Here is a 17,078-nt window from a genome sequence, read left to right on the forward strand (position 1 = left end):
CAGAAGTGGCGCTGTGGCTCAAGTGGTAGAGCGCTCGCCTTGAGCTGAAGAGCTGAGGGACAGCGCCCAGGCCCAGAGTTCAAGCCCCACGACCGACCAAGAAAAAAAAAAAGAACTATAAAAACACAAACAAAATGGGAAGACTACACTTACTGGTTACATTATATCTGCAGTGGAAAGAAAATACCACCATTGGCTTCTGAGAATCCTTCATCAGACAAAGATTTTTCTTTTCTTTTTTGCCTGTCCTGGGGCTTGAACTCAGGGTGTGGGCTCTGTCCCTGAACTTCTTTTTGCTCAAGGCTAGCACTCTACCACTTGAGCCACATTGCCACTTCCAGTTTTTTTTTTCTGTTGATGTGGTACTGAGGAATTGAACCCAGGGTTTCATGCATGCTAGGCAAGCACTCTACCACTGAGCCACATCCCCAGCCCTATCCAGATGTATCTTAAACAGATGAACTCTACTACAGAAATAAGGCCAGTCAGAGACCAGTGGCTCATGCCTGTAATTCTGGCTATTCATGAGACTGATCTAAGGATCATGGTTCAAAGCCAGCTGGGGCAGGAAAGTCCATGAGACTCTTATCTCCAATAAACTACCAAAAATCCTGAAGTAGACCTATAGCTCAAGTGGTAGCATGCTAGCCTTGAGCAAAAAGCTCAGGGTCAATGCCCAGGTCCTGAGTTCAAAACCCCAGGACCAATACACCAGTATACACACACACACACACACACACACACACACACACACACGAAATAATGTCAGAATGCTGCTTTAAAACAATCATTCATTGTGTTGCTGAAGCAGTCATGGTACAAACTGAAACTTCACTGTTTATAGTCCTATGAAATGCCAGTCTTACTTGCTCTGACTTTGGGCAAGAATCCACTAAGGCCTCCAACTAGCTGGCTTGCAAAATTATCACTCTTCTCATTTGTTCCATGTTTTTGTTTGTATGCTGGTCTTGGGGCTTGAATTCAGGACCTGGGTGCTGTTCCTGAGCTTTTTTGCTCAAGGCTAGTGCTCTACCACTTGAGCCACAGCTCCACTTCTGGTTTTCTGGCAGTTAACTGGAGATAAGAGTCTCAAAGACTTTCCTGCCCTGGCTGGCCTCCAGCCATGATCCTCAGGTCTCAGCCTCCTGAGTAGTTAGGATTACAGGCGTGAGGCACAGGTGGCTGCCTTCCCATGCTGTAGTGGGGCCAGTGGTGCTGATGAGCCACTCCTCCAGCCTCTTAGTGGGACACAGAGCCTCACAGCAGAGTCAGAAAATGTGTTTCTCACACAAAAGCTTTAAAACTCCCTCATCTCTTGCTTCTAAAGTGGCTTAGAGATTTCAAATTACCCAGCCAGTTTTGGGTCCTCAGGGCAGAGAGGGCAAGGGATGGGGGGAGCAGGGCATATCGTGCAGGGGACACAGGCATGGCAAAGGGTTCTTTTGGCCACAGTCCCACCATCCAGACCAAGGGGCCAGCGCCCCCTGCTGGAGGCGGCTGGAGCTATCACAAGTACACAGCGAGGAGGCTAAAGCAACTCCTCTTCCTGGAGCATTTTCCTCCGCATAGCTGCACCAACCTACTTCCTCATTCCCCATGGGCCGCTGTATGGAGGATCCTTCTCAGCAAAGTCCTCCCTGGCCACACACTACAAAACAGCAGCCTGTTCCAGCTCGCTGCCCCCTCCCCGTTTTGTTTTGTCTAGAGGGCTTAAGGCCAGCTCACAGGTTCACCGGCACTTTCATCCGTTAATGATCTGCCTTCCTTTTCTCCGTGGCAAGCCGGGGACAGGGCTGGCTCCTTCTAGCCTGCCTGGCCTGTGTCCCGCACAGTGCTTTGTACACCCAGAAGAGACAGGTGTGTTTGGTGCCAGACGGAGTTCACCACTGCATTGTGAGACTGAGGCTTTCAATGAAACCACAGAGCCATAGCTCTGCTTCCCCTCCCTGTGGAGTCCTTGGTCCCCCTGTGGACACACTCCGTCTCCCCCAAGGGAGGAGGGGTGTTCAGGAGTGGAGTTCAGTTCTGATCATGAATGGCTCCAGGACCACAGGGACTCTGAGGGTTTGGGGGTGAGGAACAGATCTATATAGGCAGGAGCCCTGCTCCCCCGCCCCCCGCCCCATCTCTTCATGACACCCTGGTTCTCAGAACCAGGACAGAAAGCGGTCAGCTTGCCTGGTCAACTCGCTCCTTCCCCAGGCACCAGCCTTGGGCTGCCTGCGCCCAAGAAGCCCCGGCCCCGTGGCAGTCCAGGACCACACCACCCTGGAGAGACACCCCCCCTCGCTGCGGCGCCCCCTGGCCCGGACCCCCACTCCGCCAGCTCCCTCCAGCAGGCCAGGGGACTCACTCTGCCATTCAGTGATTGAGATCATGCTTCGGAGCCTGGGGGGCTTCCGGGTCAGCTGCTGGCGGTGACAAACCCAGGACCAGGCCGTGCATGCCCCTGGAAGCTGACCCTTGGCAGTTGTGAAAGGAGTCCTGGGTCAATCATTAACTCCCCACCTCCCTCTCTCCCCACAACGCTCCTGGCTGGTAAAGATGGCGGCTGGGCCTCCCGTTCCCTGAGGGCCACACCTGCCGGCCCTTGCTCCCTTCCTTCGCAGGCCCCTAGAGCAGAGGCTGAGTTCACCACTCCAGTCTCCTCCACACAAATTGGATTCTACATGGAATAACTGGGGTGTAGGGGGGACCCCCCAGGTTGCTCACCTGGTTTGATAGCGGGTACAGAAGAGTTGGAGTCAGCCTGTTTTGGCAAAGCTACTAAACTCATCTGGGAGATCACGTTTGCTCCATGCTATTACACAGTCTTGACACTAGGGGGCAATAATCATCGGAGTGAAAATTTGCAAATCTGGACACAGACTTGGGTAAACCAAGGTACAACATGGCTGGTGGCTGGGGAGTTGGACTCTCTCTCTCTCTCCCTTTCACTCTCTCTCCCTCTCTCTCTCTCTCCCTCTCTCTCTCTCTCTCTCTCTCTCTCTCTCTCACACACACACACACACATACACACAAAACCAGTGTCCGGCTTTGGACTGTGAGGATGAGCTGTGGCAGCAAAGCCCTGTCTTTGGGTGAAGAGGGGGTGGGGTTCTATCCAGCCTCCCTACTAGCAGCTGCACAGACATGGCAGGTCCTCTCCTCCTCTGCAAGGTTGAAGAAGGGGGCAGAAGGTTCCCAGCATCCTTTTTCCCTGTGGAGCAGAGGTTCTCAACACAATACTAAACTACTCAGGAAGCTGAGATCTAAGGATTGTGGTTCAAAGCCAGCTAGGGCAGACAAATCCAAAAGACTCTTATCTCCACATTAGCCAGCCACTATCCACTTAGTACTGTACCCTCTTCCCAGAAATGGGGTTCCCAGGTGACTTGACTAATCTCCACACATCAAGTTAAGCTCAAAGCTAACTATGCTGAGAGAGAGGGAGAAAGAGCGAGTGATCGAGCGAGCACCAGAATGCTTCAGAGTGGAACAAGCCATCTCACTACATAAATGTCCTGCCAACGCTTCCCAGAAGAAGCGTGGATTTCAGAGTGCTCACACCAACATACAAATAAGTTTCAATACCTAAGTCTGAACTCAAAAGAAATAGAAGGCAAGAGACATCCCATGCAAAAACAAAACCACATGCACATAAGAAAACAAAATAATAGGGTGGGAACTCTAGAATAAGAGCTGTAGGAAATAGCCGACCAGGATGTTTGCATGTAACTGAGGAAAAAGGGAAGTCTCCCCGTAGACACAGGGGCAATGCAAGGCAAGCTGGAGACAATGAGCAGGTGCTCACCGAGCAGCATGTACGTCGCCAGCGCGGACGTCACAGCCCTCATGGAACAGCACACACAGACCTCTGTACTGAAATGCCATCACTTGCAGAAGTAAAATCCAATCAGGCCTTGGCAATCATGTACTTCCAAAGGGTAATGGGGGCAGAGGATAGACTGGGGAAAGCAAGTGCAGGTAGACCTTTGGGACAGGGTTAGAGAATGGTAGAAATATACCCCATAACTCTCCCAGCCATTTCCATATTACAACGTAAATGTTCATCAAAGCTGGGTGCTGGTAGCTCACATCCTAGTTACTCAGGAGGCTGAGATCTGAGTATTGCAGCTCAAAGCCAGCCTGGGCAGGAAAGTCTGTGAAACTCTTATCTCCAGTTAAGCACCAAAAAGCCAGAAGTGGAGCTGTGGCTGTGGTGGTAGAGTGCCAGCCTTGAGTGAAAAGACCAAACAAGAGCGTGAGACTCTGAGTTCAAGGTGAAATCCTGGTAAACACACACGCACACACACACACGCACACACGCACACACACACACACACACAAAGTAAGGGTTCAGCTTTACTGTAAAAGCTTGAAAAACATAAAGCATGGTAATAATACAAAATAATTTCTTAGAGCTTTTCATTAAGAGACCTATTGAGCTCTCCTACATTTCTAGCATCTCTGTTTTGGTGAAGTTTGTTTGCCCTGTGCTCCTCTGTGAGGTATTTCCAGCCAATCCTCCCTGAATGGAACCATTTTCGACCAGATAGGAAGTCATTCAAAGAAATGTTATCCTACATGTATACTCAATGAAGTGTTTGCTTGTCAATAATTTTGAAATATCTTATTCCATGTCTTTTTTTCCTCTACATAACTACTTCCTAACTTCCAGAATTACCCAGGCAACTTATTCCAAAAGAAAAAAGGAAAAAAAAAAACCTACCTGAAATGCTTACAAAGCTTTTTTGGTAGTATTAGTAGTGTGGGTTGAAGCATGACCAACTTCTGTGGGAAACAGGAGAACCCATTTCCAGAGCAGTGCGAATCTGTATAGGAGGAAGGCACGGTGCACAGGACAGCTCCTCGGTTTAAAAACCAGCACTGCAGACAAAGCCAGCCAGGGCTTTGGCCACTTTATCCCTGAAGCAGCCTAAGGCTCTCTTGCAAATGGCCAAAATTCTCCTTAGGGGGCAGCGTGGCTCCTATGAAACCACTCCGTAGGTTGAGAACTTAGTTTTCAGGTCAGAGCACCGGGGGCTTTGTCCCAGCTCTGCAAGGTCTTAGGCACCATTGGTTCATCTACTGTGCTTGGGACACTCCTGATCTGGTTCTCTGGGCCCAAGAGGTAGGCCAGAGAGCCTTATTCACAGCCCAGCTTCACAGGGACAACCTGGAAGGTTCTGGAAGGTGGGGGCTAGTCCTCAGCTGTGGGTGTCTCTACAGGACTATTACCATCCTTATAGGCCAGGGTCTGTAAGTGAGAACCTGGGTCATGGGTTCAGCTCTTCGTGCAGCCAGCAGGGAGTGGACCAGGAGCCAAGAGCCACGTACACCCTTCCCTCCTGTCAGCTTAGCACTAGGCATGCGCCATTCCACACGGAGGCTTGAGCCAGGAGCTAGGGGACATGCATAGTGGCCCTGGCAGGGTCTGGTACTTGGCTGCCTGCCTGGTACCTGGCCCTATAACACATCTCCAGGGCACCTCCTCGTGCCCTAATGCAGTGCCACTTTCTACTATGTGTCCTTAGCAGTCCCACTCAGAAACCCAACTGTTTGAAAGCAGAAAGTTATTCTGCTGGTGTGTGTGTATGTGTGATTCATGTGGATCCTGGGGCTTGAATTCAGTGTCTAGGGGGTCGTCCCTGAGCTTTATTTGCTCAAGGCTAGTACTCCACCACTTGAGCCACAGCTCCACTTCTATCTTTTTGGTTAATTGGAGATTAGATTCTCACAGATTTTTCTGCCTGTGCTGGCTTTGAATGGCAATCTTTAGATTTCAGCCTCCTGAGTAGGTAGGATTACAGGACTGAGCCACGACACCCGGTTAACTGAGTTAACAGATTTAACTGGTTTTTAGCAGATTTCAAACTGAGAGGCTGTAGTAAAACCCTTCCTGCAGACAGTAACTGATCATCACTAGGAAGTCGCCAAGAGAATGAAACCAAAGGGATTGAGAAGGCCTGAGAACGGGGGTGATCGGGTACCTCCTCGTGCCCTAATGCAGTGCCACGGGGCCTCGCGTGAGCACGGAGGCTAGGGGATTCTTGCCCAAAGGTCCCACCTTCCTTCTCACAGACCAGGGAAGGGGTCAGATGCTTCCATTTCCCAGGCCCTCCAGACAAGCCCTGATGGAGCTCACCTGGATTCAGGCGATTCCCTGTGTGCCTCAGGATGCCGCAAGCAGTCAGCACCTGTGGGCTCTGGGCGCCTGTCTGCGAGGCAGGCTGAGAAGCACGGCTGAGGTGGGGGGTCAGGGGAGGAGGAGGAGAGGGAGGAGGGATGCCCCTCAGCCCTGGTTCCCCTTTCTGCCAAGCACAATGACCACAAATGCCGAGGGCAGCCAGAGGCCAACACGGACAAGGAGCGAGTCACACACCAGAGGTACAAACCATTCGTTTTATTTCCTGGATAGGGCTTATACAAACTTGCAAGATACAAATGTCAGAACTCACTGGGTTCTTGAGAACCTAAATCTAGTTAAAGAACGCTGCTGGAAGGAAGGGCAAAGGCTCTTCGGCCTCAGCCAGGGTGTCCCCTTCTCCGGGGGAAGGGGTTCAGCAGCTAAACAGATGCTCGGGAGATGCTACAACTGTTTGGTCCCAACAGAGGCGGCCTCTGTTCCACCTTAACTCTGTCTAAGGTCACTTTTATACTAAATAAAGACACTGAGATCATGAATTTCCTTGTATGGTTTATTGTCTACTACTAGCAAACCAACTTGGCCCCAATATGTGCATAAATAGATATGTATAGATAGATAGATACTATTTGTCCTTGTTTGAAGAGCTGCAGGGAGGAGGGCGCCTGGGGAAGGAAGGGGTTCCATCTTGTGGAAGTCAGCCCTGCCCTAAGAACACGCCTCTCACTCAGGCAGGCAAGCGCACGCACGGTGCCTTGGTGCTTCGGCTTCCTGCAAGCTTGCAATCTCAGACAATCTTGAAAGTGACAGTAGCGGTATTCAGTGACAGCCTCTTGGTGACTGATTAGGGAGGTAATGTGCTAATTGGCAAGGCCCTAGATGAGTAATGAGGGCTCTCCCCAGGGGGTTGCTGAGTGCTGGGCCTCCCATCAATCAAGGCAGGAGGCTCCAGGTAGGGACAGGGGACCAGCAAATGCCACCTTTGGAGGTCAAGCTAGCTGAACGTTCTGTACAAAATTGCAAATACTGCTTGATTTCAGACCACACCCTCTCTCCTGCCCAGACTCCTAGGAGCCTCCATGCGGACTCTGATAGTCTGCAAGCATCTGGGAGGCCGAGCTGACCCTGTTTGGTGCCCAGGCCACCGCCTGCCACAGTCCTGAGGGTTTCTTCTTGGCAAGGCTGAGATGTTACGTGAACTGCAGTTCCCTCCCCCACCAAGGGGATGGCATCAAGTCTGGATGCCAGATCGAGGTGCTATCCCCTTAGGAACGGCTCCCAGAAAAAAGTCTCACGGGGGAACAGATGGAGTCAAGAAAATGTGAAAAGTCCAAGGAACTTGGAGGTGTCCATACTAGAGAGCCGACACAGCTGCGCATTCGAGCCCCTTCCTCGGGCTTCGCTCCGTAGCATGGCTCCCCCAGAGTGGACTCCCATCCTTCAAGATGATCAGCATAAGCTGCCACAAAACTGCTCCTCCTCGCGGCCCAGGCACCCACCCGAGTGCGTGTGCCTGCATGGGTGTGCAACTGTAAACATGACAACCCTCAGAGCGCCATCTGCTGTTAAGGGACAGCAAACGCTCGGCCCAGGAGCTCTGCGGAGGCCTGGCGCTCTCTGGGGGAGCCCTGGGCGTCGGCCTCTGCAGCCCGGAGGGTGGAGGAGGACGCTAGCAGCGGGAGGAGGACAGGGCCCAGGACGGATCCAGAGCAGTCATCTCACCCCTCACGCCCCTGGCCAGTCCCACCCAGACACTGCACATTTTTGAAAATAAGATTTGCTTTTTAAACAAAAGCATAAAATAGGTCTGCCTTAAAAGAAGTCTTTCCTCTCCCCTTCTTTGGATCAAAAAAAAAAAAAATGGTAAGAAGTATGGCCTTGATGTGCTAGGAGGGCATGGAGAGCAGAAAGGGCCTGGGCAGGAGCGGAGGGAAAGACCGACATCCAGACAGACGTTTATATTCCACAGAGAGCTCTAACACGCATCACCTCTGGAAAACATATATTAAGGCATGTAAAGCAACATAAAGAGCCAGCTTTATGAAATCAGGGCTGAGAGATGGAGGAGGTGTAGGCATCAGTTCTTGATATTTTACATGTATTTTGAAAAATACCACCCTAAAAATAAAGGAAAGCGAGACAAGGAAAGGAGAAGGCCCTGAAAAATCCGTTGTTGTTTTTTTTAAAGGAAAGAGAAGAGGTGGGGGAGGGGGTGGGGGTGGAGAGGGTGACCTGGGAGCTAACCTACCAGTCTGTAGAGGAGAAAGGACAGACTTGGGGTGCTTGAGCTGCGAAGATGGGACACGTAGCCAAGGTGAGCATCCAGAAGCTGCTAGAAGTAAAGCAAGGCAGAGTCCTCCCAGTCTACGGTCCCTCAGAAGCAAGAGTATATGCTAAGCACCTGCAACAGTGCCTAGTACATAAAAGGTGCTCGGTCAGTATGCGTTGCATGAATTGTCATCTTTACTTGCATATGAGCCAGCCACTGCCCCAGCCAGGAAGGGGTAGAGAGGAACTGGTGGAGATGCAGTGGTTGTCGTTGGGGCGCTGCGGCGGGGACTGAGGTCTCTGGGCAGCCACTCCCGCACAGGCGGCCTGGGGTCTTCAGCGTCTCCGTCCTCACTGGCCACATTTGCTCCAGGTGGGTGGAACAGAGGAGGCATGCATTTTTGCCTCGTGGGTAGGTGGATTGTAGGAGCCTGATCTGGGATGAGGGGAGGGTCCTGGCCTCTTACATTAAGGCTTCATCCTCTCTTCCCTGACAGACCTCCCAGCTGGGCCACAGTGCTTTCTAGAAGGAATGGGGGCAAGAAACTGGCTAGGGAAGGCCCAAGGCTGGCCAGCCCTATGTAAGACAGGCGGGAGAGGCAGACACGGGGCCCTGATCCACGCTCAGCTCCCCGCCGCCCCACACATGGAGCGCCTCTGCCGAGCCATGCCGTGCTCTGCTGGTGCGCCTGCCTGGGCCCGGCTGTTTCTGGGGACGAGGAGCAGGTGCACAGGCCACCGTCCGACCCTACGTTTTCCACTAACCTAGGCTCCACCACGGGGAAGCCAGGCTCCCCTCTCCATTTCCCTCCAGCCTCATTACTTGTGAGTCTCCTCTCTCGTAACCCCCACTTTCTAGGAACCTCTCCTTTCCCGCTCACCCTTCCCAACCTGCCCTCCAACACTGCACAGACTTGCTGCTCTCTCTCTAGCCAGCACCACCTCTCTGGGGCCCCAGGAGCCCCTCCCCATCTCTTCCCCATCTTGTCTTTGGCTCAGGCAGGGCTGGTCTCCACCGGCCTCCAAGAAGCCCCATCCACAGAGTGCGACAAAGCCTGGGTGTAGCTGGTCAGCTGGGGCCAATGGAATAATGGCAGCTGTCCTTGGTGTCCAGTGGAGCTTCAAGAGGCAGAGGGTCCATCTCCTTCATCTCTAGTCCTCACCTAAGTTAGCCTAGGACATGCTCCCGCCAGAGCATGCTCTCCATCAGGTGATGCTCCAGAAAAGGCCACCACAGAGCCAGCCAGAGCCAGCTCTGGGCTCCCAATGGTGGACATCAGAGATGCTGGGCCCGACCATCCCAGGCCCCGCCGGGGCCCCCCCGGCGGGACAGCAAGGGCTTCAGGGTGAGGATGGTGGGCGTGGACAGCAAAGCCTCATCCATGCTCTGCTCCTCTGCTGGCCGCAGCCCTGGCCCCCAGCCTGCCTCCCTGAAGAATTCGCACTGGGTTGCAGGCGCAGGGGGGCAGGTGGGGAGCCAGGCCGTCAGGTGGACAGAGGGTGCTTCAGAACGTGGCTCTCTGGAGCTTCGCAGCATTGGCCTCGGCCAGGGCTTGCACTAGAGAAGAGAGAAAGAGGATGAGCAGAAAGAAGTCTCATTACTAAGAGCTGCCAAAGCCACCCCAGCCCTCAGCCCTGAAAGGGGGGGCCCAAGGGATGGGAGTCAGTGTTCTTCCCCATTTCCTGATACGAGACGCTCGGTGCCGGGGGGAAGGAAGTACAGGCCTTGGGCTAGGGCTGCCTGACGATGTGTGAATTTACAGTAAGAGCTAGGAAGCCAGGCGCTGGTGGCTCACGCCTGTGATCCTAGCTACTCAGGAGGCTGAGATCTGAGGACTGTGGTTCCAAGCCAGCCAGGTCAGGAAAATCTGTGAGACTCTTATCCCAGTTCACCAGCAAAAAGACAAAAGTGGAGCTGTGGCTCAAGTAGTAGAGCACTAGCCTTGAGTGAAAAAGCTAGAGAGCAGTGCCTAGGCTCTGAGTTCAAGTCCCATGACCTGCACACACACACGCAAAAAAGTCTGGGGGTGGAGGCAGATGCTAGACAGCTTCCGGGGGGTTCTGTGATGGGATTGCTATGCATGTCAACAGACAGAAAGCTGGCTGGCTGGCGGGAGGTACAGGGGTGATGGGTATGGGCTGGGTGTCCAGGAAGGCCTTCCCTGACAGCGGGCGGGGGAGGGGGTGGGTCTCTGCGCCATTCCTGTCTGCTTCTGCTCCTGGAGAAGCAGAGCCCTGGCATAGCCACGTCGCAGCAGCAGCATGGCTGTGGGGTTGCACAGGGATGCTGGCGGCTCAAGCAGATGGATGGAGCGGGAGAAGCAACGAGAGGGTGGGGATGGGAGGGAAGGGGAGCCCGTTCCCTGGGGTGGATGAAATACAGTAGAAAGGTGCTTACGTCAGAGCTCAGACCCGCATGGCATGGCTGCTGTCGGCGCCCCGCGGGCATTCAGACGACAGGGGGTTGGCCGGTGGAGTCGGGGAGGCAGGGGAGGTGGGAGGGCTTGGGGTGGCACATTGCACTGGAACAAAAACGAACAGGGCTGTGAATAGGGGCTGGGGGTGCAGGGAGGGGCCGGACACCCAGAGCAAGTGGGGCCCCTCCTCAGGCAGGGAGCAAGGCGGGGGGGGGGGCAAGGCACACGGGGAGAGCTGGGACCAGGAGCTCGCTCAAGCTGCGGCAAAGCTGCCCTGGCCCCTGAGGCGGCAGGGAGGAGAAGGCGATCCCGAGGAGAGCGGGGACGCCAGGCTCTGCTGAGAGCCCCGCGTGACAGTGGGTAAGGCTGTGGGCCCTCTCGGGGGTGGGCCAAAGGCTCTTCCCTTCCATCCGTGCAATGAGATTCACACACAACTCCACTACCATGAACACAGCTGTAGGGGGCAGTGCTGGACACCAGACATGGACGTACGCTAGTGATAATGATTACCAGTGCAGTAAAATCACACCCATCCAAAGTCCCAGGCCCCAGGCGAACCTGGAGTGCTCTGATAAGCTTAAAGCCAGTTGTGTCAATCTAAGATACCACCACTGGAGATGCTCCCTCCACATGACCAGGAGAGGCCAACAGAACAAATCACCACCCACCTGAAGATGGTGACATTTGGATAAGTGGGATTTTACTCCATTATGATCATTATTCCATGTTGAGATTGCACAGCGCAAAGACAATGGAGAGAGTCGTATTGCCAGGGACAAGCTCAGGGCAGCCACCAGACCCTCGTGGGCCCTCGGTGCAGCCATGAGGCAGGGGGCAGACAGAGAGAAAAGGAGAGAAAGGGAGGAGAGAGGAGGAAAGAGAAAGAGAGGAAGAGAGAGGGAGAGGGAGGGAGGAAGAGAGGGAGAAAGAGAGAGACACACATGTACAAAGTCTGTCTGTCTGTCTGTCTGTCTGTCTGTCTCTGTCTCTCTCTCTCTCTCTCTCCTGGGCTCTGGGAAGAACCAGACCTCAGCCAGGGTCACTAGGTTCCACCGCAGTTCCACTGAGAGGAATGTGATGTTGAACTTCCCTGCCCTTGCTGCGCACCCTCGCCTGGAGCGTTCACCTGCCCAGCGTCTATGAGAGAGGAGGCAGCGCGGCCCTAGCTCGGGTCCACAGCCCGGTCCATAACCCGCACAGCACTTGCATGGACACAGAAGACACAGTCTGTGCGGGGATCCGGCAACACCATATGGTTATACTCTCTGTACATCACTCGGGTTGTTGGGACACTCCATGTGACCCGACACACACGCACAATGTCACATACAAACCCAGTCACAAATGATTTCAAACACATTTGTGTGCATATTCATATCACTGACCTGTGGCTACTGGCCTGGCAAGCTCAATTTCTAAGACCATCAACACACACACACACACACACACACACACCAAGGGGTTTCTCAAGGAAGCCCAAACCAAGGTTTCATCTTACAGGCAAACAGCAGGTGCCCAGGAATTCCTCATAGGAGAGTCCAAAGGAGCAGAGTTTCTCTAATTATATAGGTCTAATGGGAGTGGACCTGCTGGAGCTCTGGTCCACAGGAGATCAGAAATAAGAAAATGAAAAGAGGTGAAAAGTTGAGAAGCCCATTGGATCACCATGAAAACACAACTGAAGAGAAACTTGTAAAAAGTAGTTATAATGGTTTCCCAGGTATAACAGCTGGGCAACACTTAGCATAAACCCCTTAGCTGCAAACAGATCTACACCCACTACTGCTCTGAGTACTTTGTGTGTATGTGTGTGTGTCTGTGTGTGTTTGTATGTGTGTTGGTCCTGGGGCTTGAGCTCAGAGTCTAGACACTGTCCCTAAGCTTTTTTCATTCAAGGCTAGCACTTGAGCCACAGTCCCACTTCCAGCTTTTTTGGTACTTAATTGGGCTATCCTGGCCTGGCTGGCTTTAAACCTCCTGTGTAGCTAGGATTACAGGTGTGAGCCACCAGTGCTTAGTAGGACATTTATTTAACAGAGGCCAGGAGCCAGAAATTTTATAATGACACTAAGGAGCAAAGTGTGTAAAGTTATGTAAATGTAACTTTGAAAAAAGGCAGAGGAATAACATATATATATATATATATATATATACACACACACATATATATATTTATAGCATATATATACATAAATAGACTATATCCTCAGACTTGTTACAATTCATGTATGTAGCAGGTATGTGGGCAGATGTGACATTACTAGGTCTGTGGTCATAGGGACCATCGCATCCCATGTTCACACTCTCATGCTGCACACACAATTCTGTGTGCAAATATCAGAACATCTACACTGTCCACAACACTTACAAATAGGCTTGATCACTCCTCACACGACACAAAAGAGCAGCCACAAGTAAACACATGTGTTCTTAAACACCTCCACTCACATGTACAACTACACACCAGTTGCTTACACATGCCAGCTGGACTCATAAAAATGGGTCTCCATACAACAAAGGCCATTTTGCACACAAGCACACATGTACACACATACAGGCACACATGTGCTCTTTCTTTATATCACCTCAAACACAGCCTCTGCTCACATGCTGCACATCTGCATACACATGCATACATGTGTCTACAGACACTACCAGACATACTATTGCATAGGGCCTGGCGCAAATTCAGAAATGCCCCATCTTGCCCAGCTCATACTTGCCCTGCACAGACTGACAGCCCTCCTTACCTATTATGCTATCCACATCACACACCCTGTGCCCCTGCACACTGCCCTGGTGACCTGTGCTCAGAACCGCCCCCCCCCCACAATGTCCTGGACATGACCAGGCCCACGCTGTCCTGCCAGGGGGCTTCTGGAGGATTTGGGCCACAGGCCAGGGACAGTGGGGAAGAGAGCTAGGTCTGAGGTCTGGCCCTACTGTCAGCCATTTTTCAAATAGTTGGGGTTTGGCAAAAGCAAGCTGCCTGTTTGCTTTCGGCACGCAGACCTGAAATGTAAGCCCAGGCATATGGAGGGGAAAGCGGCTAGACTGGGTGGTTTGTTTTCACAGAACCTTCCATTGGGAAGCCAGGGCCATGGAAAGGCAGTTCTTAAACAGCATCCTATGCCCTACCCTCTTGAAGCAGGAAGTTGCCCAGAGATGGGGAATTTGATCTTTAGAAGGTTTGAGGTCCTTCTGCTGCTAAACTTCAAGGAGGTTCTGCTGGCCTTCTGGCTGCAGGAAGGGGCTCTCCAAAACCGGTCTTCCTAGCCCTAAGCTCCAGCCCACCCCGGGGCGAGTCTCTGACATAGTCCAAGAGGTTTTCCGGTCACCCCTCCTAAACACTGGTATACCCTAGCTGCCAGTGGGTGCTTCTTTAAATCCCTTCGAATGACCTACAACTTTCTGCTTTCTAAAAATAAGCATATTTCAGATCATCAAAAACCTGACAAATGGATCCTATTTGCCACTGCTAATGCAGCTACTTCTAACCAACATCACAACACCATGACCACTGCTACTACAGTGGGTGGCATTTATTGAGCACCAACTAAGTGCTAGGCACTGTGCCAGAAAGCTTGGCAGATGTTGCTTGTGATCTTTGTACCACATGAACTAGAGGGCAGGTGTTTTGATTTAAATTTTACCAGTGAGGAAATGGAGTTCTGGAAGCAGCAGAATCTGCAGTCCCCTTAATCACAAATACTGCATTCCACACCACAGCCCTTGAGCTAGCTGCCTGCACAACTGGCACTGTTCTCTCTTTCTAGAGGTATCCCCAACCCATGGCTCCATTTGTGTTATTCCTCCCAACTGTGGCCTTCAAGCCTTCACTCTGTGTGTGTGTGTGTGTGTGTGTGTGTGTGTGTGCATGCGCACACGCGGGTGCATGCATGCATGTATGCACACAAGTGCCAAAACACTCTTGCTTGCCTTTTTCTGTTTAAGTCTGGAGCTTGCCACTTGAGCCATATTCCCACTTGTGGCTTTTTTTTTCTGGTTAACTGGAGATAAGAGTATCATGAACTTCTCTGCCTGGGCTGGCTTTGAGCCCAGATCCTCAGCTCTCAGCCTCCAGAGTTGCTAGGATTACAGGTGTGTGCCATCCGTGCCTGGCAAAGCCCACACCAGATGAGGACAGTCTCCAGGCTCTTTGGCCTAATGACTGACTCAGCCTTCCATCCATACAGAATCTCCTTCATTCTTCAAGCCCCAGGCACCTCTCCACCTATTGCAGGGTGCTATCTATGTCCCGCCACACAGAGGTTAACGCTGCCTCCAGCCTCCCTGTGTCTACCTGAGACCTGTGCTGTCCGTGTGACGTTACTTCTGCATCCTCATCTCTTTGTAGCAGGAAAGTGAACTTGGCTCAACAGACAAGTGATGAATGTATGTCTCTCACCTCCCTAGCTGCCTTCTCCTCTTAATTCTTCTCTTTTTATTCCTCTTATTTGTGTGTAGCAAGAATGAGAAGTGTAAGCATGCCTGGAATGCTGGCCTTCTCATTCACAATGGCAGATGCTCTTACCACTTCCAGTTACCATCTTTTTGTTCTGTGCCTTGCCCTGTCCTGTCCTGGCAGGGTGCTTGCTCTTGGTGCTCCCAGTCCACCATAAAGTGGCTGTGACCTCATCCATCTAGGGTCTGTGCCCCTGGCTGACAGCGACCCAGGCCCCTCTGCTCTCCCCTAGCACAATACCTGGTGCTCAACGAATGCGCCCCCTGAGCCTGAAGAACAGCATCTTGGCCTTGTGCCTCTCTGTCCCTGCCCCCCTGGCAGCACTGAGCTTCCTCCCCTACACCTGGTCAGCTGGTGTCCCTGGCGGAGCGAGGCCCAGCCCCTCTCACCAGACAGCATGCGGCCCCTGCGGGAGGCCTCGGTGGCCAGGGCACAGGAGATTTCAATCCGCTTCTCCTGCTCCTGCAGCTGGCTCTCTGAGTCCTGGGGCACGTCCACAGAGTCCCCCTCGCCGACGGGCACCACGTTCTGCATACTGAAGAGGCACAGACACACAGACATGGAGGGAGGGACAGCATGGTCCAATTGGCTGGGGGCGGCCTGTCCCTGAGGTTGATGGGGAGGGCCAGGGGCCTTCTCTGGTGCCCAGCAAGGCTGTCCCTAGGAGTGAGGGGGACCCTGGCAAAGTAGTTGGGACCCCTACCCTCAGTGTTTTCAAACGAAGCCAAAGGTTCAAGTGAACATTTAGGGCAGCCTTGAAGGGGAAGTCAGTCAGTCAACCCTTCAGCCTGTCTTCCTGGTGCTTGGCAGCACAAGAACCCGGTAGGCCTTTCTAGGGCCCAACAGCAGCAAGCTCACCCCGGCCAGAAGCCTGGGCCGGCTCTGCTGCCCCAGGCCCTGCTCCATTTGCTCTGCCCTGGGGAGGCAAGGCGCCCACATCTGTGCCCCGCGTGTCCCAGGTGCAGGGAAGACGGTGGGACGCCCCCCAGACCTGTTACCTGGATTTGGCAATGAGTGTCTTAATCCTCTCCACCTTCTTCTGCTTCTCCTTCAACTCCTCAGGGCTCAGGGGAGTGTCAGGTTCCAGGTCAATGTATCGTTCAGGGATCAGGACTTTGTCTGGAGTGGAGAGCTGTGGAGGGACTGAGGTCACTGCCTACACCCCCTCCCGGGGTGTGTCCCCCCTCCCTCCTCCCTCCCTCCACCCTGGGCCTTCCCCTCTGCGCTTTCCACTCCTCGACTTCACTTACCTCTTTATTGATGTCTACATTGTAGTGCTGAGGCTCCAGCTCCATCTTGCGGAGTCGGGCAATTTCCTCCCGTGGGGTCTCGTAGGCCTGGCCACCAGGCTCCTCTGCCCGCAGGGCCGCCTCCAGGTTGGAGATGTCCACCTCGTGGATGCTGCGGTGACGGCGCACCTGGGGGACAGCACTGTCAGGGGCGTGCCACGCGCCGGCGCTGCCAGGCCTGCATCCTCCCTGCCCTCACACCGGGTCTGGCTGCCACCCTCTGCTCCCACAGCGGAGCCAGCCTCTGCCCCCACTCCTGCCCACTGCAAGGCCCAGAGGTAGAAATCATCAATATCTCCAGTCAGTGCCACTAGGCCCTGCCCTGCCGGAGCCCGGTTCACCTTCGGCACCATGCAATTCGGGCACCTGCGCCAGGGTGACTTGATTTCTAATAGTTTTATATTACAGACGTTCCAATCCATCAACTAGAATGTCAACTGTCTGAGGGCAGACCTCAGGAGCCCATACTTTTCTGCATTTCTGAAATCTTCTAGAAAGAAAAGTTAAGCAGG

At 53.1% G+C, this 17,078-nt stretch overlaps 2 protein-coding genes across 8 annotated transcripts in view; both read right to left on the reverse strand.

The window, feature by feature from the left end:
- The window catches only part of Golt1a (golgi transport 1A), a 9,279-nt gene extending 6,824 nt beyond the window's left edge, over nt 1-2,455 (reverse strand). For both annotated transcript variants that reach the window (XM_013017388.1, XM_013017387.1), the window contains exon 1: nt 2,354-2,455. In XM_013017388.1, the coding sequence (XP_012872842.1) occupies nt 2,354-2,378 (25 nt within the window). In that variant the 5' untranslated portion in view covers nt 2,379-2,455. The remainder of the gene's footprint in view (nt 1-2,353) is intronic.
- Nucleotides 2,456-8,576: 6,121 nt separating this feature from the next.
- Plekha6 (pleckstrin homology domain containing, family A member 6) overlaps nt 8,577-17,078 on the reverse strand; it is a 42,098-nt gene continuing 33,596 nt past the window's right edge. For all 6 annotated transcript variants that reach the window (XM_013017470.1, XM_013017471.1, XM_013017469.1 and 3 more), the window contains 5 exons: nt 16,528-16,695; nt 16,276-16,409; nt 15,667-15,812; nt 10,794-10,917; nt 8,577-9,953 (listed from right to left, as the gene is read on the reverse strand). In XM_013017470.1, the coding sequence (XP_012872924.1) occupies nt 10,802-10,917; nt 15,667-15,812; nt 16,276-16,409; nt 16,528-16,695 (564 nt within the window). In that variant the 3' untranslated portion in view covers nt 8,577-9,953; nt 10,794-10,801. The remainder of the gene's footprint in view (nt 9,954-10,793; nt 10,918-15,666; nt 15,813-16,275; nt 16,410-16,527; nt 16,696-17,078) is intronic.

The sequence above is a fragment of the Dipodomys ordii genome, unplaced genomic scaffold (assembly GCF_000151885.1).
Source record: "Dipodomys ordii isolate 6190 unplaced genomic scaffold, Dord_2.0 Scaffold35, whole genome shotgun sequence".
Lineage (NCBI taxonomy): Eukaryota > Metazoa > Chordata > Mammalia > Rodentia > Heteromyidae > Dipodomys > Dipodomys ordii.